This window comes from Eulemur rufifrons, unplaced genomic scaffold, assembly GCF_041146395.1.
Source record: "Eulemur rufifrons isolate Redbay unplaced genomic scaffold, OSU_ERuf_1 scaffold_123, whole genome shotgun sequence".
NCBI classification, from domain to species: Eukaryota; Metazoa; Chordata; class Mammalia; order Primates; family Lemuridae; genus Eulemur; species Eulemur rufifrons.
In genome coordinates this window covers 374,022-397,230 of record NW_027182905.1, presented here as the reverse complement: position 1 = coordinate 397,230, position 23,209 = coordinate 374,022, and the positions used below count along the sequence as shown (strand labels likewise).

At 42.0% G+C, this 23,209-nt stretch overlaps 1 protein-coding gene across 1 annotated transcript; it reads left to right on the top strand.

The window, feature by feature from the left end:
* The first annotated feature begins 1,112 nt into the window (after nucleotides 1-1,112).
* On the top strand, nucleotides 1,113-11,875 carry LOC138379699 (uncharacterized). The gene is made up of 4 exons (XM_069464827.1): nucleotides 1,113-1,124; nucleotides 1,533-2,239; nucleotides 3,172-3,248; nucleotides 11,783-11,875. The coding sequence occupies exons 1-3, from the start codon at nucleotides 1,113-1,115 to the stop codon at nucleotides 3,239-3,241; spliced, it is 789 nt and encodes a 262-aa protein (XP_069320928.1). The 3' UTR covers nucleotides 3,242-3,248; nucleotides 11,783-11,875.
* Nucleotides 11,876-23,209: the final 11,334 nt, after the last annotated feature.

The window sequence follows — 23,209 nt, the reverse complement described above, 5'->3', positions numbered from 1 at the left end:
CCAATAGCTCCAAGTCACTTGGCTTTTTTTTTTTCTCCATTCTCTGCCTTTGCTTACTCAAACTCTTGCCTCTGCCCCTCCTAACTTTTCCACTGGCAGGCACAGTCTGTGCCTAGGACACATCCTTAGGTCCTCAGAACTGATAAAGAGCTTCTTAGCCAATAGATAAAATCCCACAGGAAGATTCTGATTAGTTCTAATTGAGTCACTTGCTCATCCTTGAATCAATCACTGTGGCCAGAATGGGAAGGATTCTATTATTGCCAACCCCCAGAGAACCAAAATGAGTAGGGAAGGTCAGATCTAAGAAACAATGCTAGGCAGACATATATATATATATATATATCTCCGACAATAGTGCACTGATAAAAACCAGGGCTCCTGTAACAAGACAAATAACTTTATTTAAAAATGGGTAAAGAACGTGAATAGTCATTTCTGTAAAGAAATATGAAGATGATCAATAAACATAAAAACATGCTCAATAACATCAGGGAAATGCAAATCAAACCCACAATGAGATACCATTTGACATCCACTAAGATTTGTTTTTAATCTTCTGAATAGCATAGCTTTATTGCACAGCATTCCTGCAATTAGAGCTGTTAAACTTTTTAATGTAAACATATAAAATATTTCTTTATTTTACAACCTTTTGTGCATGTCTTCATTTCTTTTTTAATATACAAGATCCTTACAACATTCAGATTGTTATAATAAAAAATTCACATAGTAACAGGTGTTGGCAAGGATGTGGAGAAATCAGCACTCCGAAGGATAGGAGTGTAAAATGGAGCAGCCACTTTGAAGAACAGTCTGGCAGTTCCTCAAATGGTTCAACACAGAGTTACCATAAATGTAGTCACTAACCGTGGGTGATTGGTTGCAGTAGTGCAAATATAGCTCATCGCAGCCTTGAACTCCTGGACTCAAGCCTTGGCCTCCAGAAGTGCTAGGATTACAGGTGGGCCACCACGCCGCACCCAGATTTCTTTTTTGGAGTGGGAAAACAAGTTCTCAAATACACTGTGGTGATGGTTGCCCAACTCTGTGAATATACTACAAACCACTGAATGAACACTTCAAATGAGTGAATTATATGGCATGTGACTATGTCCTACTACGTAAGTAGACAGGCTTCTTCTGTTTGTCCTGCCACGTCCTTTGGGGTCTCTGAGAGATGGAGGGCGCTCCATGTGAAGCTAGGCCAGTTGAGATCAGATCCAATCCTGTTTCTATTTCCTAGCAGTTAACTCCTTCAACACCAACATGGGGATGATAATCCCTACTTGGAAATGTGTTGTTGTGATTTGTAAAAAGACACATTAGGGTTAATAATGTACAGTGTGTGATACAGAGTAGAGTTTCTGAAACACTACGCATACAGCATATAGCAATGCATATGTGTATACATGCATGCAAACTTCGGGCTTTTGGGGAGGTTCTGAAAGGACAGGATATGGAGGGCTGGTCGTGACCCTGGTGTCAGCCCTGGGCCCCCTTGTCTCTCAGGGTCTAGGGCAGGGCCGTAGCAGAGCATCCTGCTAACCCTGGAGCCAAAGAAAAGTCCTGGAGCCTCGGGCCCAGAGCAACAGGGCGGTGTGGTAAGGGCGAGGCGAGGCCGCCCTACCGGCGGGGCGGGGGTGTTGCTAGGTAACTGCAAGGGGCAGGGGACTCAGCGGCTCCGGGAACCCAGCCCGACCTGCCGCAGCGCGCTAGAGCCGCCCCAGCTCCCTACAGGGCCGGACAGGGAGGACAACACGGCCCCGGGCGCGGCTCTGCGGGGCTGTGATGTAGTGTGTGCAGCCCCGCCCGCGCCGCCCACCGCTCGCAGGCCGGGCCCCGCTGGCGACTGCAAGTCCCATCAGGCTCCGCGACGCCTTCATCGCCTGGCAGTTGCCGGGAAGGGAGGGAGTGGAACGAAACCGGCTGAAGGCGGCTGGGACCGTTCAACCTGCGGCGGGGTTGTCAGCAGGCAGGACCGGATCGCCAGCACTGGTGGCTGCAACTTTGCAGAGCACCAGCTTCCCGAACTAAACACGCCCGCTTTCCATGCGGGCTCCTTTGGGGAGCTGTGGCCTGGCCGGCTGCGCGGGGCCGGGGACTTGTCGCTGAGGGAGCCCCCGGCCCCCGCGCTGCCCGGGCGTGGAGAGGTCGCGGACTGGGACCCGGAGGATGCCGCGGTGGCCAGGATCTGGGCTGCAGCCTGGAGGCGGTGGCCGATGAGGGCGGTGTGCGGGTGAGTGCGGGACCGAGGGGCTCTTGCAGTTTGTGGACAACCGGTGCGGCCTAGCTCCCGCTGTCCTCTGGGATTCCTCCCTGGGAAGACGTGTGGTTTAGACCTGGGGTAGGAGGATCGCCCTTTCAAAGCTTTCAGCGGGCTGGAGCCTTCCTGGAACACCGGGAGAAGTCCCAGGACCCCGATGCACAATTTCTGCGAGTCGGAGTAGAGGAAGAAGACAGCTTCATCAAAGGATAGTTTTTCTATTCTCCAATTTCAAAAGCCCTTGTTAACGATGGGCACACAAGTACACAGAGGAAAGTAAAAGTCATTGGAAATCGAGCAGTGGGCAGGGGGAAGGAGGGGTAGGGCAAAACTCACCTTACTGGTGCAATGAACACTATTCGGGTGACAGAAACTCAAGCCTATCAAGCCATGTCTAAAAAAAATCTGTACCCACAGGATATTTTGAATTTAAAAAATTAAAAAAAGTGCTTGTTAATAAAGAAAAGCAATCAGGGTAACAGCGACGTGTGCTTGCCACTGACAGGCACTTTGATAATGGAGGACCCTGAGTCATGGTTGAGGCTCCAGGAGATTTAATCATTGGAATGTTAAAACCCTGATTAACTATGGTTTCTTGTGGGGATCTCCTGGGTATGCTAGTACTGAGATTTCCCCCACAAGTGCCTTATTTGGATTGAAAATATACAAATAACTTTTTATGATCTCTTTCTCTAATGATACTGGTTGCCTTCATGGGCTATTTATGCTTTTCATAAAATAATCAGCATGGAAATCATTGCCTTGAGTTCTGGCCTCTTCTCTGAGTTGCTTTTTGGATTTTACTTGACTGCTTAATACAGCGATGTATTTAGAACACAACCCTGACTCGCTTTGGACAAGATGCATGGCCGACCTTAAAGTATTGCTTTCCCTTTTTGTTTTAGCCTTGATAAAATGAAATGCTTTGAGGAAGGCGAGGATCCAGAAGTCATCTGGAGGATCCTGACCTGGTGACTTTGGGGTATGGAGGACTTTGCATTTGTTATGTACTATTTAAACATTTTTTTCCTACTTTATGTTTTGAAAAGTTGAAAATATAGTATCATTATCCACATACCCACTCCTTAAATTCAACCACTGTTAATTTGGCCATATTTGCTTTAGCCATATGTGCATGGGTTGCCTGCTGTGTGTCTTTTCTTTTGCTTATACCATTCAACAAGTTGCAGACATCATGATAACTTACTCCCAGATATATCAGCAGGTAGCTCCTACATATCTACAAAATATCATTCTCCTACATAATTAGTGTGGTATTAGTAAACCTAAGAAAATTAACAATAAATAGTTAATCTCTAATATTCCAGTCCATATTCAAATTTGTGTTTATTTTTTAACATGTATTTACAAAGGTAGAGTTAATCTACTTAAATTTGGGGTGCAAGCTAAATACTCTGGTAGTGTTCTTGAACTATCTGTGGTAAAGGATCAGTTTTTAAAATTTTTACTCTTTGACAGATTCATACTTTTGTAAAATACTATACAAGAATCATTAAAAAAGAAATTAAAACAGACAATGTGAGTTCAATTTTTTTATTAAATTCAACAGACATAAAATTACTATCAACTTATGAACATTTCTAAACACTTAATTTCCATTTTCTATACTGATTGGATAGCATAAAGCTCACAGATCAATTCCTGCTTGCCTACTACACTTTGAGAAGCACTGCTCCACGATAATACAATAGAACAATTGTGCACATTATAGTGAAATTCACTATATTTCACACCACCTCATCTGTGTTCTGCCATTCTTGATCCTACCCTTTTATCCCCTTCAAATATTTGGTTAGTTATTTCAACTCTACCTTGGTTTCCTTTTGAGGTAACTGCCAAATCTGTGCCCCCGGATCCTCATTGCTAACATTTACATTAGCAACACTTGCAGCACTATGAAAGGCTTCATGTGGGCTTTGCTAGGATGACATTAAACTGGATAATCTTGTAAACTACCGCCCCCGTCCTCCCAAGTGTCACAAAAATGAACAAGAGGAAATAAAATCCAAAGAGAACTTACTGCAGAAAATCAGCAAACAACTGTTTATACAAATCTCCCTGGGAGACTACCTACCTCTCCCCAGAAAACAACCAGGAAACAGAAGGAAACCTGTAAGTCTACACTCCACACAGAATTGAGTGTACTCAAACAAGCATTTGAAGGTTTAAAAACACTTTGGATTAGAAATTTTAAAACTAAGAATGGAAATGATGAAAAAGAGAGAAATGAAAAAAATTAATGAAATGCAGGGAAGAAATGGAAGAAAAGACAAATTATAAGTCAACAAAGATGAGATAGTCAAGGGAGAATAGGTTCAAATAAAAATTTAATAAAGGGAAATGAAGAAAGGTATGAAAACAACCAAGAGAATTGAAAATGACATAAAAAGGTAAATGAGTCAGAGAAAGTATTGGGAATGGAAGACAGGCAAAGAAGACATAATGTTCATATTATCAGAGTTCCTGAAGAAGAAAAAGCAATGGAACAGAATTACTATTTAAAAATATAATCTAGGAAAAAATTCCAGAAATGGAAAAAAACCTAAATCTACTAACTGAAAGGACTTACTGGGTACCTGGAAAAATTAACCCATAATTATCAACTCTGAGATATGTCTTAGTAAAACTGTTAGATTTAAGAGATAAAATCATCAAGTCTTCCAGTCAAAAAGAACACATAACTTAAAAAGGCAAAGGCAAACTTACAAAAAGCATCAGACATTGCAAAACTGACATACAAAGCAAGGCAACAATGGAGGTGTATCTTTTTTAAAACTCAAGGAAAGTGTGAACTATGGATTTTATAGCCAATTGAGATATCCTTCAAATAGCAAAGCTGTAGAAAAAAAGTTTTCAACATACAAGAACTTGGGTAATTTCTGTATCCACCAGCCATTTCTGAGGAATATATTAGAGGGTGAGCTTCATCCAAACAATTGATGATGGGAAAGTTTCAGCAAAAGGATTAAGAAGGTGAGGACCAGTGTAGAAGACTAATGTCTAACTGTTGCATATTGTAAGAAAGTACAATATTGCAACTAAAAAGATGGGAGGAGAAAAGAGGATAATGTGTTGGTAATAGGTGGGTTTTAAAGAATACTGAGGGGGAAAAAAATGCTGACAAACCAGATAGTAAAAGGTTAAATAAGACAGTGGAATAACTAAGGGTATTGTGAAAATTTAAGTGTGGAAGTAATCAGTAGAACAAAAATAGAGATACCAATCCCTGCTCTCTAACTTCTAAAAAATAAATGAGAAAGTAATATACATCTTATAATAAGGTAATATAACAATATGCATAAGTAGAAAATTTGAGACCAAGTACATTAGTTTCAGTTTGGCTTATAAAAACAAAAACTTTGAGGAGACAAGAGACATATCTAAAATAAAGTGATTCAGAGAAGCTAAACATAAACTATTGGACAAAAACATATCACATAAATGGAAACAAAAATTGAGCAGGAGTAGCAATTGTGATATCAAGAAAATAGAACTCAATCCCCAAAGCATTAAATGTGACAAAGGACACTGTGAAATTTTTATCTTATGGACGTATATGTACATAAAATTTGCTCCCTGGTTATGGAGACTATATGGCTTATTCACAAAAACTGATTAAGTATTAGGTCACAAAGGGCACAACAGTAACATTCATGAAATAGAAATATTACAACTAACACTCTTGTTAGTAATACAATGTCATAAACCTAGGATTTACTAACAAAAATAAAAGTCAGAAAGGTCCGTCACTTGGAAATTTTAAAACTTCTAAATAACTTCTAGGCAAAGGGAGAAATACATGCTGAAATTACAGAATTTTTAAGAAATAATGATATTGAAAACACTACATATCAGAATATAAGGGATGTCTTTGAATCATTGGTTAGAGGAAGTCAGTGCACAAAAAACATCTATTAATAAAAGTGAAGATAAGTGAGTTAAATTTCCAGTTTAGAAAACAAAAAGAACAAACTAAATGAAAAAAAAATAGGAAGGAAATAAAATAAAAGCAGAAATTAATGAAGAGAAGAATAGGAAAACAATATCTAGTTGATAAAAATATTTGCTTTTTGAAACAACAAAAGAGATAAAATATTAACTAACTTGATAAAGAAGAAATGAGAGGCTGGGCATGGTGGCTGACACCTGTAATCCTTGCACTTTGGGAGGTTGAGGAGGGAGGATCACTTGAGGCCAGGAGTTTGAGACCAGTCTGAGCAAGAGCGAGACCTCGTCTCTACTAAAAATAGAAAAAAATTAGCTGGGCATGGTGGCGAGTGCCTGTAGTCCCAGCTACTTGGAAGGCTGAGGCAGGAGGATTGCTTGAGCCTAGGAGCTTGAGGTTGCAGTGAGCTATGATGACACCACTATACTCTAGCCCAGGTGACAGAGTGTGACCCTGTCTCAAAAAAAAAAAGGAAATACATCTAGCTTAGTTGTAAAACTAGTATCTTATTTAATAGAGAACCAACATAGACATTTTCTACTAAGATCAGGAACAAGGCAAACATGCCTACTATCTCCACTACTTTGCAGCATTTTCCCACAGGTGATAGCCATACAGTTTGACAAGAGAAAATAAGAGAAAGCACAACCTATAAAATGAGGGAGAAATCATTATTAAAACAAATTTTAAAAATCATAAGAGAGTACTTTGTTGCACTTTTGTCAAGGGTTGGCCAACTACAGCCCATAGACTGGCTGGCTGTTTTTGTAAGTAAAGTTATACAGCCATGCTCATTTATTTACATATTGTCTGTGGCTGCTTTTGGACTACAAGGGCAAGTTGAGTACCAAAGAGAGAGGTCATCTGGCCTATAACCTAAAATATTTACTATGTGGCCCATTAAGGAAAGGTTTGCTGATCCCTGCTCTACACAAATAAATTATGTATAATTAGAACATAATGTGATAGAGTTGAGTTATCCCCGCTGTACTGAAATAAATTTGAAAACCTAAGTGAAATGGATAATTTCCTAAGGAAAACCAGATTACTGAAATTAAGCACATTAGAGTTAGATAACTTAAATAGACAATTTCCATAGAAAAACAGAGGAAGTTATTTAAGGAACTATCCCAACAAATCTCCAAGTCCATATGGTTTCACAGAATTCTACCAAACATTCAAAGACTAGATAGTCCCAATGCTCCAGAACCTTGAAAGAAGAAAAACTTCTTAATTATTTTTATGAAGCAAATGTGACACTGATATTTAAACTGGGTAATGACAGTATAGAGACAGAAAACTTGACACCAGTATCACTCAAAAGAAAATATTATCAGAAAATCCAACACCATAGTAAGAAGGTACTACACCATTACCAAGTCGAATTTATTCTAGGAATGGAAGGTTGGTTCAATATGAGGACACCTAATAATATATGCCATATTAATACATCTAAGACATGACTTATTTGATTATTTCCAGAGATACAGGGAAAGTCTTACCAAAATTCAATACCAATTCATGATAAAAACACTCAGGAAATAGAAATTGGAGGGATACTATTTGAACATGATAAAATACAGATAGCTTAGTTGTAAAACTAGTACCGTATTTAACAGAGAACCAACACAGGCACTTTCGACTAAGATCTGGAGCAAGGCAAACATGCCTACTAGCTCCACTACTTTGCAACATTTTCCTACAGGTGATAGCCAGGCAGTTTGACAAGAGAAATTAATTAGAGGTGTAAGAGTAAGTCAAGATAAAAGAAAAAACTCCCTCTAATTGCAGATGATGGCATAGAGTACCTGGAAAATCCCAGAAAAATCAGTGCTAAAACTGACTCAAACAAAAAAAGAATTCAGTGAAATATTAATAAATGGTATAAGGGAAAGGTCGTGGGTTTTTTTTTTAATATGCATATATTCTCATGTTGATTCAGCACCCTTTAGGACTATCCTGCATTGATCCTTGAAAATCAATTGACCATATATGTGAGGATCTAGTTCTGAACTTGATATTCTGTTCAATTGTTATCATTATATGAATAATCACTGTCTTGATTACTGCAGTGATATTGTAGACCTTACAATCAGGAAGTGTAAGTCCTCCGACTTTGACCATCCTTTTCAAGAAAATTTTGGCTATTCTAGGTCCTTTGTGTTTCTATATAAATTTGAGAATCAGCTGGTCATTGTTCACCTACATGCTGCTGGGATTTTGATAAGGATTGCTTTCAATCTAGAGATAACTGGAAGTGAGGGAGCATAATTAACATCTTAAGAACATTGAGTCTGTCAGTCTCTGAACATGTATACATCTCCTAAATAGGTCTTCTTTAATTTCTCTCCGCAGTGCTTTCTAGTTGTCAGTATACAGGTCTTACGCTTATTTCATTAAATTTATCGCTGCGATTTCATGTTTTTTGACAATATTTTAAATCACAGTGATTTTTTTAACTTACAATTGTTCTTTGCCATAATATAGAAATAGGAACTTTTTTATTATTTCTCTTTTGTCCTGAAACCTTGCTAATTCACTTACTATTTCCAATCGTTTTTTTTTTTTTTTTAATTTTTTTTTAGATTCCTTAGGAATCCCTATGCAGGCAATCATGTTGTTTGTGACATTTTTACTTCTTCTGTTCCACCTTTAAACTTTTATTCCTTTTTCTTCCTTTATTAAACCAGTTAGAACATCCAATGCAATGCTGCATAGAAGCAGCAGGAGTGAAGATACTTGTCTTGTTCACAGTCACAGGGGGAAGCATTCAGTCTTTCAATCATTAAGTATAAAGTCAGCTATAATTTTTTTGTAGATTTTCTTTATCAGATTGAGAGAATTCTCTTCTTTTATAGTTTGCTGAAGTTTTTCATAAGTGGATATTGAATTTTGTGAAATACTTTTTCTGTATCTATTGAGATATAACTTTTTCCCTTCATTCTGTTAATATGGTGAATTACATTGATTTTTAACTAATCAACTGGTTTTTTTGTTTTCGTTTTTTTTTTTTTTGAAACAATCCTCAGTCTGTTCCCCGGGCTGAAGGGGCACTGGCGTCATCAGAGCTCACTGCAATCTCAAACTTCTGGGCTTAAACAATCCTCCTGCCTCACCTGCCTGAGTAGCAGGGACTACAGGCCCTCGCCACCACACCTGGCTAATTTTTCCGTTGTTTTGTAGAGATGGGATCTTGCTCTGTTGCCCAGGAGGGTATTGAACTCCTGGCCTCAAGTGATCCTTCCACCTCAGTCTCCCAAAGTGCTAGGATTAGAGGTGTGAGCCACCATCTGGCCTCTGCCTTAGATTTGTGACAGAATGCACAAGTGAAATCACCCGGACTTAAGTTTTCTTCTTGAGAGGTTTTTTAAAATTACCAATTCAATTTCTTTAGCAATTATAGAGTTGTACAGATTTTGTATTTCTCGTTGTATCAGTTTTGGTAAAAGTAGTTTTTTTCAAGAATTTGTGCATTTTTTCTTAAGTTGTCAAATTTATTGGCATAAAGCCTATTATAATATTTCCTTACTATCTTTCATCCTGTTGAATTTCTTGTGATGTCTCCTTTTTTATACCTGATAATTGTAATTTGTCTCTTCTCTATTTTTTCTTTATCAGTTTGTCTTAATTTTATTAATCTTTTCAAAGAATTGATGTTTTGCTTTAAATAACTTGATTTATTATTTTTATGATTTATCTTTTTTATTACTATTATTAGTTCTTTTCTTCTAGTCACTTTCTAAGTTGCTTCCTCCCCCTCCCCCGACCTCTTAAAGTGTACACTAAGATCACTGATTTTAAACTTTACTTCCTTTCTAATATAATCATTTTAGGCTTTAAATTTCTCCCTAGGCATTGTGTTAGTTACATCTCAAAAATTTTGATATGTTGTATTTTCATTATCATTCAGTGTAAAATATTTTAAAATTTCTCTTGGGGTTTTTTCTTTGACCCATGGGTTACTTAGAGGTCTGTTGTTTAATATTCAAAATATTTGGGCTTTATTTTTTAAAAATATTTTATTGTTAGACTCATTTCCAGTTTCATTCTGCTGTGGTCAAAGAACATACTCTATATGATTTCAATGTTTTGAAATTTGAGATATATTTTATGGCCCAGCATGTAGTCTATCTTGGTGAACATTCCATGTGTACTTGAATGTGGACTCTTCAGTTGTTGGGTTAGTGTCTCTAAACATCAGGTAGGTCAAGTTGGCTGATAGTACTGCTCAAACGTTTCATATCCATGATGATTTTATTTTGTCTTTTTGTTCTGTCAGTTGGTGAAAGAGTGATTAAAATCTCCAGCTATAATTTGCACTTGTCTACTTCTCCTTTCAGTCCTGTCACTTTTTGCTTTTGCTGTGTCTTGCAGATCCATGCCCTGTGTACGTACATTCCAAGAGGAATTACCTCCTAAGCATTTCTCTCCTTTTTTCTCCTGTTAGTGCACTGCCTTCTCAATGTTTCCTTGTCCCACAAATTCCAGCCTTCTCAGCTGCTTCGGAAGCCTCTGACTCTCTACTTGGGCTCTATCTTCTGCAGTCCAGAGAGCACCCGTGGGCAGAAAACAGAGGAAAAGTTGAGTTCACTTCACTTGTTCCCCTTCTTTAAAGGATTATGGCGCATGCTTTCTGTCATCCAATGCCTGAAAACGTTTGCTTCATATATTTTGTTCAGAATTTGAATTGTTGATGGTTAAAGAGAAAATACAAAACTAGTCACTCCTTCATAGCTAAATGTGGAAGTTCAAAACACTCAGATTTTTTAAAAGAAAGAGTTCTTTTAGTCTTTCTTGCTTAATCCATAAGTATTTAATATAAATCTAGTGTAAAGAACATATAAAAATGTTGAGCTTGGTATAAAAGAAACTCTCTGGATCATTCATTTTAAACACGGGGAGATCTCCCTCTAAAAGAAATAGTACTCATCTTGATCCAGGAAATGAGTAAGATTTTGTATTAAGAGAATAGGTGGGGAGTGGTGGTTCAGGCCTGTAATCCTAGCACTTTGGGAGACCAAGGCAGGAGGATCACTTGAGGTGAGGAGTTCAAGACCAGCCTGGGCAACATAAAAAACCTATCTGTACAAGAAAAATAAAATAAAAAATTAGTCAGGCATGGTGGCATGCACCTGTAGTCCCAGCTACTTAGGAGACTGAGGCAGGAGGATTGCTTCAGCCCAGGAGGTTGATTTTGCAGTGAGCTGTGCTTGTACCATTGCACTCCAGCCTGGATGACAGTGTGAGATCCTGTCTCTAAAAAACAAACAAATGAAAAAAGCCTGTCAAAATTTTTCTTGATCTTGGGGCATTTGATGTTTAAATTAGCATAAGAATTAATGATTATTATTCTAGCACTTCATATCTGTTATTGATTCTTAATGTTATAAAATTAGGAGTTCCAATCTATCTCCCCTTTTTTCTCTCTAAAAAAATGTTTTCTCATTTCATTAATTAGGAGATATTAACTTTATATCATTACAAAAGCTTTTTTATGAAATGCCTAATTTCAGTTAAATTTTATTTTTGTCTTGATGTTTTCCCTCTAGCTGGAGAATCTGTTATTAGATGACAAGTATAACACCAAAATAACAGATTTCAGCCTCAGCAACGAATGTACTTTGGGCACTCAACTGGAAACCTTTGCGGCACTGCTCCACGCACAGCCCCCGAGCTCTTCCAGTGCAAGAGATGTCATGGCCCTGAGGTTGATGTGTGGAGCCTCGGGGTGATCCTCTCTCTGCTGGTCATTGGCACCCTTCCCTTTGGTAAGGCAAACCTTAAGGTGTAGGAAACAGTTGCATCAATGTACTATACAAAACTGAAAAGAGTTTCATAAAATTACATGGGTTTATATTTTTAACATTATATCAGTTTAGGGGTTTCAGTAATTTTTTTGTTGTTTTTAACCTAAAACTTGACTCACTACTTTTCTTTCCTTGCTCCCTCCCCAAAGGAACTGTAAGCAAACATAATAAAAGAGAAATACACCATCCCATTCTATATGTCAGCAGAGTATAAAAAACTTCAGAAACATTTTCTAGTGGTAAATCCACGTAAATGAACTGCTCTGCAGGTTATCACATTAGTGGAAAGAAGAAATAACTTTGGAAAGTTTTTAGAATATTTTTAGAACTTAGCTTGGTTTGTGTGGCCTACTGAACTCTTGCTTAGGACTTCTTTTTAAGTTTTTTTTTTTTTTCTTATTTCAGCATATTACGGGAGTACAAATGTTCAGGCTACATACATTGCCCTTGCCACCCGAGTCACAGCTTCAAGCATGTCTGTGCCCCAGACAGTGTACACTGCACCCATTAGATGTGTATACACCCAGCCCTACCTCCCCCCATCCACTCAACACCTGATGAATCTTACCACTATATGTGTACCTAAGTGTTGATCAGTCAATACCAACTTGGTGGTGAGGACATGTGGTGCTTGTCCCTCCATTCTTGTGATACTTCACCCAGTAGAATGGGCTCCAGCTCTATCCAGGACAATACAAGAGGCGCTAGATCACCACTGCCCTCTGTGGCTTAGCAGAAAGCTCCATCGTATACATACATCACACTTCACTAATCCACTCTTGTATTGATGATCACTTGGGCCGTTTCCACATCCCTGAAATTGTGTTACACATGGATCCCCACAATAAACACTCACCAATGTAAAATCATCCAAAAGCTAAAGGTCAAAGGCCAGATACCACAATGGCTCAAAAGAGAAAACAGCAACAAAGTTCAACTCAACAGGGTGAACAGAAATCTGCCCCACTTATCAATTCTCTCAAATGTGAATGGCTTAAACTTCCCACGAAAGAGACATAGGCTGGCCAAATGGATAAACATACACAAGCCAAGTATCTTCTGTCTTCAGGAAACACATCTAACCCACAAGGATGCATTCAGACTCAAGCTGAAGGGATGGAAAACAATATTTCACAATATTTCAACCAAATGGAAGCCAAAGCCAAAAGAAAGCTGCGGTGGCAGTTCTGATTTCAGATAACTTAGTCTTCAAATCAACAAAAGTAATGAAAGACAAAGATGGGTGTATACACATCTAATGGGTGCAGTGTGCACTGTCTGGGGGACAGACATGCCTAAAGCTCTGACTTGGGTGGCAAAGGCAATGTATGTAGCCTGAACATAGTGAACTTATCTTTGACAAAGTTACCAAGAATGTACAGTGGGGAAAGGACAGTCTCTTCAATAAATCGTGCTGGGAAAACTGGATGTCCTTATGCAGAAATATGAAACTACACACTAATCTCTTGCCACATACAAAAATCAAATAAAAATGGATTAAAGACTTAAATATAAGACCTGAAACTATGAAACTACTAAAAGAAAACATTGGGGAAATGCTTCAAGGCATTGGTCTTGGCAAGGATTTCTTGAGTAAGATCCCCTAAGCACAGGCAACCAAAGTAAAATTGGACAAATGGGATCACATCAAGCTAAAAAGCTTCTGTAGAGCAAAGGAAACAATCAAGAAAGTGAACAGACAACCCACAGAATGTCAGAAAATATTTGCAAACTACCCTTCTGACAAGGGATTAATAACTAGAATATATAAGGAGCTCCAAAAACTCAATAGGAAAAAATAAAAAAATCTGATTAAAATATAGCCAAAGAATCTGAATAGACATTTCTCAAAAGAGACATACAAATGGCCAATATGTTATGAAAACATGCTCAATATCATTAGTCATCAGAGAAACACAAATCAAAACTACAATTAGATATCATCTCACTCCAGTTAAAATGGCTTTTATCAAAAAGACAGGCAGTAACAAATGCCGATGAGGAAGTGGAGAAAGGGAAACCCTTGTATGCTCTTTTCGGGAATGCAAATTAATGCAACCACTATGGAGAGCAGTATGGAAGGTCCTCATAAAACTGAAAATAGAACTACCGTATGACCCAGCAATCTCACTGCTGGGTAAATATCCAAAGGAGAGGAAATCAGTATGCTGAAAAGATTATCTGTATTCTCATGTTTATTGCGGCACTATTCACCTCAGCCAAGATTTGGGATCAACCTAAGTGTCCATCAACAGATGAAGGGATAAAGAAATTGTGGTCCATATACACAACGGAATATTACATAGCCAAAAGAAGGAATGAAATCCTGCGATTTGTAACAATATGAATAGAACTGGAGTATGTTATGTTAAGTGAAATAAGGCAAGCACAGAAAGACAAATCTCCCATGTTCTCATTCATATGTGGGAGCTAAATATTAAAAACAATTGATCTCGGCCGGGCGCGGTGGCTCACGCCTGTAATCCTAGCACTCTGGGAGGCCGAGGCGGGTGGATTGCTCAAGGTCAGGAGTTCGAGACCAGCCTGAGCGAGACTCCGTCTCTACTAAAAATAGAAAGACATTATATGGACAACTAAAAATCTATATAGAAAAAATGAGCCGGGCATGGTGGCGCATGCCTGTAGTCCCAGCTACTCGGGAGGCTGAGGCAGTAGGATCGCTTAAGCCGAGGAGTCTGAGGTTGCTGTGAGCTAAGCAGACGCCACGGCACTCACTCTAGCCTGGGCAACAAAGTGAGACTCTGTCTCAACAAAAAAAAAAAATAAATAAAAAAATAAAAAAATAAAAATAAAAACAATTGATCTCAAGGACACAGAGAATAGAAAGACGGTTCCAGAGGCTGGGAAGGGTAGCAGGGAGTGGGGAATAAAAAGTGGGTATGGTTAATGTGTGCAAAAAGGTAGCTAGACAATTAGATTTGATAGCACAACAAAATTACTGTTAACAACAAGTTAGATATGCTTTAAAATAACTAAAGGAGTGGAATTGGTAAGTTCCTAACACAAAGAAATGATAAACCATCTTAATCCTGAGGTGAAGGATACCCCAATTACCCTGATTTGATTAATTCACATTGTATGCCTGTATCAAAACATCACACGTACCCTATAAATATATACAATTATTATGTACCCATAATTAAAAAGAAAATATATATATTAAAAAAAAAAATTATAAAAACTACACCAGAGTTGTTGTACCAAGACTAATCACACAAATCCTTTTTCTTACATTAATCAAAGCCTTGCAAATACTGATTTTTGTCTTTTGTTTAACAGAGAACAAAGCCAGGAGCCTGGCTGGTAAGAAATTCTTGCCCTTTTTGCCAGCTGGCCAGGTTTTTGGATTTTCACTACTGTAGCTTTTCAGAAGAAACAGAGTGGCTTTAAACTGTAGGGAGCAAGGCCCTTTCCCCCATAAGTTTCTCTGAAAAATCAGACATGAGGTAGATTCATTCATTGGAGAAAAAGGCATTTAAATTAATTTTTAACGTGTACACACAGGAGCCTTTAGAATGAAACTTAATTCCTCAATGAAGTACAGAGGGTTTTTTTTGTTTGTTTTTTCTTTTGTTTTTGTTTTTTAAGAATGGGGGTTTAGAAGTTGCAAAACAGGTTTGCAAGAGAGAAGAGAGGCTAGCCAAGGTGGTCTTGTTATGCAAGTAAAGCCTCACAGTTAGTAGCCCTCACAGAGAATAGGTAATAAATTTTTTTTAAGTCCTTTAAAGGTGCCAGATTCTCACTTATTCTTTCCTAGATTGGGTAAATAAAGTCCTGGCTGTATTAATGGAGATCCTCTATAAATGTAAATTTTCTCCCACAGATGAGAGCTTTGTAGCATTATTTCTGTGCCAGCCACCTCAGAGTATGTCAAAGAAATATATTTCAGGGTAAAATACTATAATTTTTCTAACTGGCTGATGTATTGCAACTGTGGGAGGTTTAGTCAATTCTAGAGGCCTCATTTTCCATAATTTAGACCTTCTGTCAGTTTTGACCAAGAGTTGGCCAAATCCAATGTAAGACAGAGTAAAACCAAAAACAGAAGAAATTACTACATAATTAATACATTGTTGAGATCTTTAAGTATAAATAGAAGTTACAGCCAGCTAACAATAAACCTTACCTTCAGCTAGAAAAGTCTAAAAGGAAATCTCAGATCAGCTCCTTACCTGGAGATGGGGCCCAAGCTGAACCTACTCTCTATCACCACGGAAGCAGGGAAACTCGCCTTCCTGTTTGGAAGCGAGCAAAACTCCTTAGAGGGGTTTTCCAGCAAAATAAACCTTAATATCAAGCCAAAAAGTTGAGAAGATTGAGGAAACTCAGGAGAGAGCTGTATTTTGGCCTTGCCAGAAACAAAAACAAATGATCTCTTGGAGTGAATCTCTAGCTGCTGCTACCTTAGCCCTGATGGGAGAAATCACTGTAAGTCAAAAGGGGCTCTACTCCAAGGTATCCACTCATGTAGTTGCCATGTGGTTGTCAACCCAAAATAAGTGACTGGGGTATACTCTGAAAAAAAATATATGTACTGAAGACATTAGAGATATCAGAAGAGGCTGCTTTGGACTAGGCTCAAACCCAGGCTTTGGTTCCCCAGGCCCACTCTCCACTGTGAGGATTAGTACTTCAGTGCATCCTGTCAATGAAAAAAAAAAAAAAAACAAATTCTGGAAGATAATTGAAGGAGGTTTATTCTGAGCCAAATTTGACAACCATGACCTGGAGCCACACCCAAGAAGCCTTGAGCAAGTGGACTTGCTGTGGCTGGGTTACAGTTTGGTTTTATACATTTCGGGGAGACAGGAATTACAGGGAAAGTCACAAATCAATACATGGAAGGCCTACATTGGTTTGGCCCAAAAAGGTGGGACATCTCAAAGCAGGGACTTACAAGTCATAGGTGGGTTTCGGGATGCTTTAGTTGACAATTGGCTGAAAGAGTTAGGCTTTGTCCAAAAGACCAGGAATCTGCAGAAAGGAATGCTTGAATTAAGATAAGGGTCTTCTATCTTTCATGTGATGCTATACCAGATTCACTTTGGGAAATAAACGTCATAACAACCTGTTTACTGAGATTTATCATTTGTAGGCATGACTCACCAGGCTCCCTTACAAAAGGATTTTTTTTTTTTTTTGCAGGAAGCAAAGCAAAAGATCAGAGTTCAGTCCTCATAACCCATTTCTTCCTTTCATGTGTATTACACATGTTCTGAAACTTTGGAGAGCAGAAATTGTATTTTGGGCAGAGTAAGAAAAAATAGGACCAATATAATACATGAAAGATTTAGAGAAAATGATTAATCCATGGATTTGAAAATAATGAATTAGTTTGCCACAATATGTGTATGTGTCTGTGTGTATTATAGCAAGTTCCATAAGTGCTTGTGCAGCTTTTATAACTCAGAATTGTGTTACTAACCAAATAAATATCATTTGAAAGTTTAATGATTCATATTTTTACTATACTTATTTAGTTTTGTAAAGTTTAAATAACAAATCATTAGTTTGACTTTTTGTGTCAGCCCATGAGCGAAGACAGCAAAGGTTAACATAAACAATAACAACTAAAATATTCAAAATTTACAAGATTGAAATAAGTATAAAGTTAAGTTCTACGTCTGAGTTGATGAAAGAAGAAAGCTTAGTTTGTGGGAAAATTATGAAGACAGAGAAGATTTTGAGAGTAAAAATCCCTAGAAAATAAACAAAATTCCTGGGAGAATTTCAGACTTTCAAAGGCTAGGAAATTGGTGGGTTCAAGTCAAGATCTCTAGTAGAGCAAAGGAATCAGGTAATATCTGGGTTGCAGAGGGAAAGAATAGAAAATTGACTGAGGTCTATCTCTGACAGGCTGAGCAGGTGGAGTCTGAAGGAGGATCTAGAAGGCCCAGGGGGTGGAGGGATCTGCAGAGCAGGGTGGTGGGGGAGGGACTGTGGTTCAGCCTCCTCCCCACATCATCAACCCCACCCTCAGGAGCCCTTTGTGATGAGGGGCCACAGCTCTGTGATGCAGGCCTGGGCCCTAGTCAAAAGGCCCAAAGGCAACGCCCAGGGCTCAGTTGCTTTAGAGGGACAGTGGGATTCAGAAGATGGAGAATCATCCATTTCCTCTGAATAGCGATAGTGCCACATGGCTAAACCCCAGCTCCACTTCCTGGATGATGGATGTCAGCCTGGGCATCCTGTGTGGACTGGGGCTCTTCCTTCTGTTACTCCCCTGCCTTGGGAGTGATCCATCCTCACCACCGACTGGGCAGACAAGCAGCATCGGGAAGGTAAGGAACTCTCAGCCCAGAACTAACAGAGAATGATTCTCTCTTTTCTTTCTATTTTTATTTCCACTTTTCCAAATTGACTAGAGATTCCTGAGATGGGAAATTTCCTTGTCCTCCTAGGCCCAGGCAGGGCAGGAAGGGGTTAGAGTAGTATAAGATTTCTAGACTAAGCTCTCAGACACCCTTGTGGGTGCAGAGGAGGCATCAGGGCAAAGTCAAATGCCAGGACTCAGGAACCAGGAGGAGGCTATGAAAGGGTTGTGATCTGTGTGGGTGGACGGCCCTCAGTCCTGGTTCATCAGTCATCAGTTGCCTTCCCATGGCCAGTACCTGTAGCCCAGCCCATCTGTGTCTGGTGATCTGAGGCCTGTGCTGAGCCTCCCATCAGAGGCTGGAGTGGCCTCTGGCCTCTTTGAGAAGCAGAATCCTGCCTGACAGCTCAGAGGCACCTGTACATTGGAGTCTTGAGTGTCTCAAGCAGAGGAACAGCGACAGAAGACACTCATGGTGGATCTCATGTCGAAAATTCCTCTTTGCATTTTTTCAAAGAAGGAAAACAGACAATATTTTTATCCACTTTAAAAATGAGTGAAAGCAAAGAAAAGAAGGCAGAGATCCATTAACTAGATGTAGAAGGTCACGTCTTCCATAAGGACTAAATGTCTGCAGCTTGTCTGGGGAGAGGTGAGTGAGGACTGGTCCCAGCCTCTCAATCTTTCCTGTCTCTCAGCCTCCAGTGGGGAAGAGGGGGAGGCCCAGGCGCAGGAAGAAGAAGTGCCCTCTAAAAAGTAAGGTTCTGCCTGTCTACCCAGAGCCCCCAGGGGGGAATTTAGCTTCACTGTCCTGAGGAATGAGTCTCCCAGGAGGTCCATTGAAGGCCTGAGGTGGGTGGAGGTGGCATCCAGGGAAGGATATCAGAACCCAGGATTCTTCTCAGATCCCAGGCTGGGCATGAAGCCAGGTGGGCCGAGAATGGGTGCTGCCCAGTAGGGGCCTGGATGTGGCGGTGTGGCCTCCAGGCCCAACTGTGGACAGCTGCTTAGCCTGGCTAAGGCTGGTTCTTCTTTGAGCAATCCCTGTCTGCTCCCCCACAGGGAGGGTGTGAGGCCCCTGTGGGATGGATGTGGGAGCACTCTGTACATGATAAAGTGCTGCACACCAAGCTTCCTGCTGTCCCTCTCAGGGTCACATGGCCTTGAGCCCTGATGCTTGTGCCCTAGGGTCTAATCCCCCCAGTCTGCTCTAGAGGGACACTCGGCCTCCTGCAAGATCCTCAGGCCCATCCCTTCCCCATCCTAACCTGGCTCCTGATTTTCAGCTTGTAGAGATTGCCTGGAGGAACTGGAGGGGGCTCGGGACCTGGTTTTGCTTCTGCAGAGGTGAGGCACTCTCCCCTTCTCTCCTTGTTCTCCTTCCTACCAGGGCCTGGAACAGGACTCGGGGGCCTGGGGCTGACCTGGGAGGGGGAGACCATGGGATGGGGACAGGATGTGGCTACAGCCCTGGGTCCAGGGAGAGGCAGAGCTTTGTGAAGTCAGCATGGGGGCAGTGGAGGGCCCTGGGCCACACCCTGGCCCCACCCACCCCTGCTGCAGCTTGTGCCTCCTGTCTTCTGCAGCCACCTGGAAAAGTTCCGGGACAAAAGGGGCTTTTGTCAGCTCTCATGTCCAGATCCCCCAGGGAAAGTGTGCAAACCAGCACCTGCCAGAGCCCACCAGCCACCTGGGGAGCGTGCGGAAGATGCTTCTCCTGCCACCTCATCCCCATTGGCTTCCCCGGCTCCCCTGGCCCAGCGCCCTTCACTTCTGGCCTCCACCCTGCCAGTACAACCTCAAGAAGACCAGTCTGACTTGATCAGAATCCCCCCAGGCACTGTCCCAGAGAGCTCACCTCCAGGTTACTCTTGTTCGGTGCCTCCTGTCTTGGCCACCTTAGGCCTTGAACGCACCATTTTCTTCCTCTCCTGGTGGTGGGCAGCTGCCAAGGCCCTTTTCTTTCCCACCTCGCCACATAGCAAATCCCAGAAAGAGCCTCTTCTCCACCATCCACCTGACGCTTGGCTCTGGGGAGACCCCACACACAGGCAGAGAGAGGGTGGTGGCCCTGCTTTCCTCAACTGTGATGTCCGGAAGCTCCTGGAAATGCTCATTACCAAGAGAGCAGGACTGAAGCTGTGGAAGGAAAAAGAAAAGGATAGGTCATTTCTGAAACAAGTGAGCCCCGATTACCCGCAGGGTTCTCTGGGGAATATGGTAAAGTCACCGAGCTGGGAGTGGGACACCACAACTCCATACTTCTTCTGGAACATGAAAGAGAAACCAGAGCAGCTGCCGGGTCCTCAGCAGCTCTCCCATCCAAAGGCCATGGGGGACCACTTACAGCAGAAACGCGGCCAGCTCTTCTGGGGCCTCCCAACTCTGCACAGCGAGTCCCTGGTAGCTGCTGCCTGGGTCTCTAGGAAGCCTTCTACAAAACCACCACGTCGCTTTGTTTCCTTCAATGAAGTCCCTGACTTTTTTCCTTCAGAAAATTGGAGGGAAGAACCTTCACAACCTCCCCAGGACCAGCCTGGGCCCCACCACGAGGCCCAGTCCCAGGCTTTGATTGAAATCTTCCCGAAGCCCCAGCCCCAGCCTTTGACCGAAACCTTGCCCAAGCCCCAGCCTCAGCCTTTGACTCAAACCTTGCCCAAGCCCCAGCCCCAGCCCCCACCTTTGGATAAGATCCACAGCCAGGTCCCTCTGTCTCCTGCTCCCCCAGAAGTACCATATTGCTCTCCACCCCAGAGTAAAGGGGACCCTACAGGAAGCTGTAGAACAACTTGCCCTACATCCCAGGAGAAGGCACAATTCCTCATCCCAACTGCAGGTGAGCATCTGGAATGGCCCTTGCAGAAGTGACTGAGGTGAAAGGGGCAAATGTTATCCTCTCTGCTCAAAAACTCTCGGGCCTCCTGTAGCCAACCCACTCCAGACCTTCCCCAGGATAGCGAGGACTCCCAGAGCCACAAGTCTGGCTCCATTCTTCTCGGAGATTCGATCATCCCTGAGCACCAGGAGCAGCACAAGGAACATATTCAAAGGAGTTTCACCCCCGATAAAGACCAGTTGGGTCCTCCCTGCAGATCCCAAGCACCCATGATGCAGCCTCAGGGTGAATTCCCAGGGAGGGGTCAGCCTGGGGCAGAAGACAAGCATGGGGCATTTGCAGGTAAAAGCAGCAAGGATGAACAGAAGATGGGGTCCAGGCACTCTGAAAGATTCTCTCAGGAGGGTTCCATAAGTGTCAAAGGAGACAAGGACCCAACCAGGAACCTAGGTTCTGAAGAGGTTCAGAAGATCTGAAGAGGTTCCCAGAAGATCTATACATAGGTTCAAGAAATACCTTGGTGAAAGTTCTGGAGGACAAGGAGGAGGAGGAGTCAGATAGTGACTGGATTAGGCTCCAGAGGTATAAATCAGGAAATTATCTACCCAGGGGCCCAGAGAAGCAGCAGGTTGACAAAACCCTGAATTTCCAATTGGACCAGAAGATGGGGGAGATCAACGAAGGCACGGTCCCTGTGCGTGAGCATCAGTCCAGGATCACTGCCAGCCGTACTGTTCTCAAGTCTGACACCCACCATAAGCCCAGAAATCTAGCATCCTTGAGGGGTCAGAAATGCCATGTGAACACCTCCCAGGAGCTTTTTTCCTTGATCCCTGCACTCAAGAGATGCGTGAAGCACATATTATAAGGTTTCGTGTGAGGCATAGGTGGGGTTCCAATCTCCAGTCCCTGGAGCGCATAAATCTTGAGCGTCAAACCCCACCCTTTCCATTCTCCAGCCTTCCCTCCTGGGCCACTGGTGAATTTGGGGATGGCTCCATAGCTGAGGTTGCCAATTTTCTGGGAGAACATCCTCGGAAAGGTCCAGGAGAGAAGGTGATAACAAAAAAGTCAGTCCTCACCCTGACTGGTTTTCTCTCTGCCCCCTCACTTGTGAGTGAGAAAGTCCAGAGGGACCGGAGAGGTGACCAATCTGGTGACAACCGTGGGCACTCAGAGGCCTCTACCAATGGACAGGAGGGAAGGTGGCCTTCTCAGCCTCTCACATGCAGTGTTGGAAGCAGAACGTGGAAGAGTAGTACTGTCCTGGGGGTCGGGAGAGGCAGCCCGGAGCCAAGTCCAAGTCCAGCAATGACCAGGCATGATCTACAGGAGGAGAAGGAGAGCATGGCCTCAGGAGTCCCTTGCAGTAGCATAGCAATGCTGGGGCTCAGCGTAGGGTCCCAATGTTCAAGGGCCGAGAAGACCATGGAGCCAGTAGAGGGCAAGGAGGAAAAGCCCCCTGCTTGGGAAGTCATGCTGGGAGCCAGTGTGATGGCAGACTCCCAAACCATTAATGTGAATCTGGGTTCAGGGTCTCTGGGGCCCAGTAAAAGCTCCTCATTCTCTAGAATTTCTGGTACCCAGCATCCAGGAGACCTACGCCTGAAAACAAAGGTTACGAGTAAGTTTTCATTCAAAGTGGAGGTAGAATCAGAGAAGCAGTTTCAAGGCCCTGCCACTGGTGTCCTCCTCCAAGACTGTGCCACTGGCCTCCATTTTCAAGGCCGTCACACCGACATACTCCCCACAGCAGACATGTTGGTTTCTCAGGAACCTCAGTCCAATTCCCAGGCCTCTCTGTCTGGTACCCAGAGTGTGCCCAGTAAGGACGCATCAACTTCTCAGGGGCTATGTGACCCCACTTGGCATGGAGGGAGCAGCCAGGGACAGCAGGAGCCCAGAAGCCCAAAAGTGAGGGCCTCCTGGAAGACTCAGAGCAATATGTGTGGCCCTACTGACAAGAGAGAGAGCAGTAGGAGGCCCAAACCAAGGGAGC

What these genes read in the sequence shown, in the direction of transcription:
- LOC138379699 (XM_069464827.1), top strand. An exon ending in CCGATGAGGGCGGTGTGCGG is followed by an intron (nt 2,240 to 3,171) that starts GTGAGTGCGGGA and finishes TTTTTGTTTTAG; the next exon opens with CCTTGATAAAATGAAATGCT.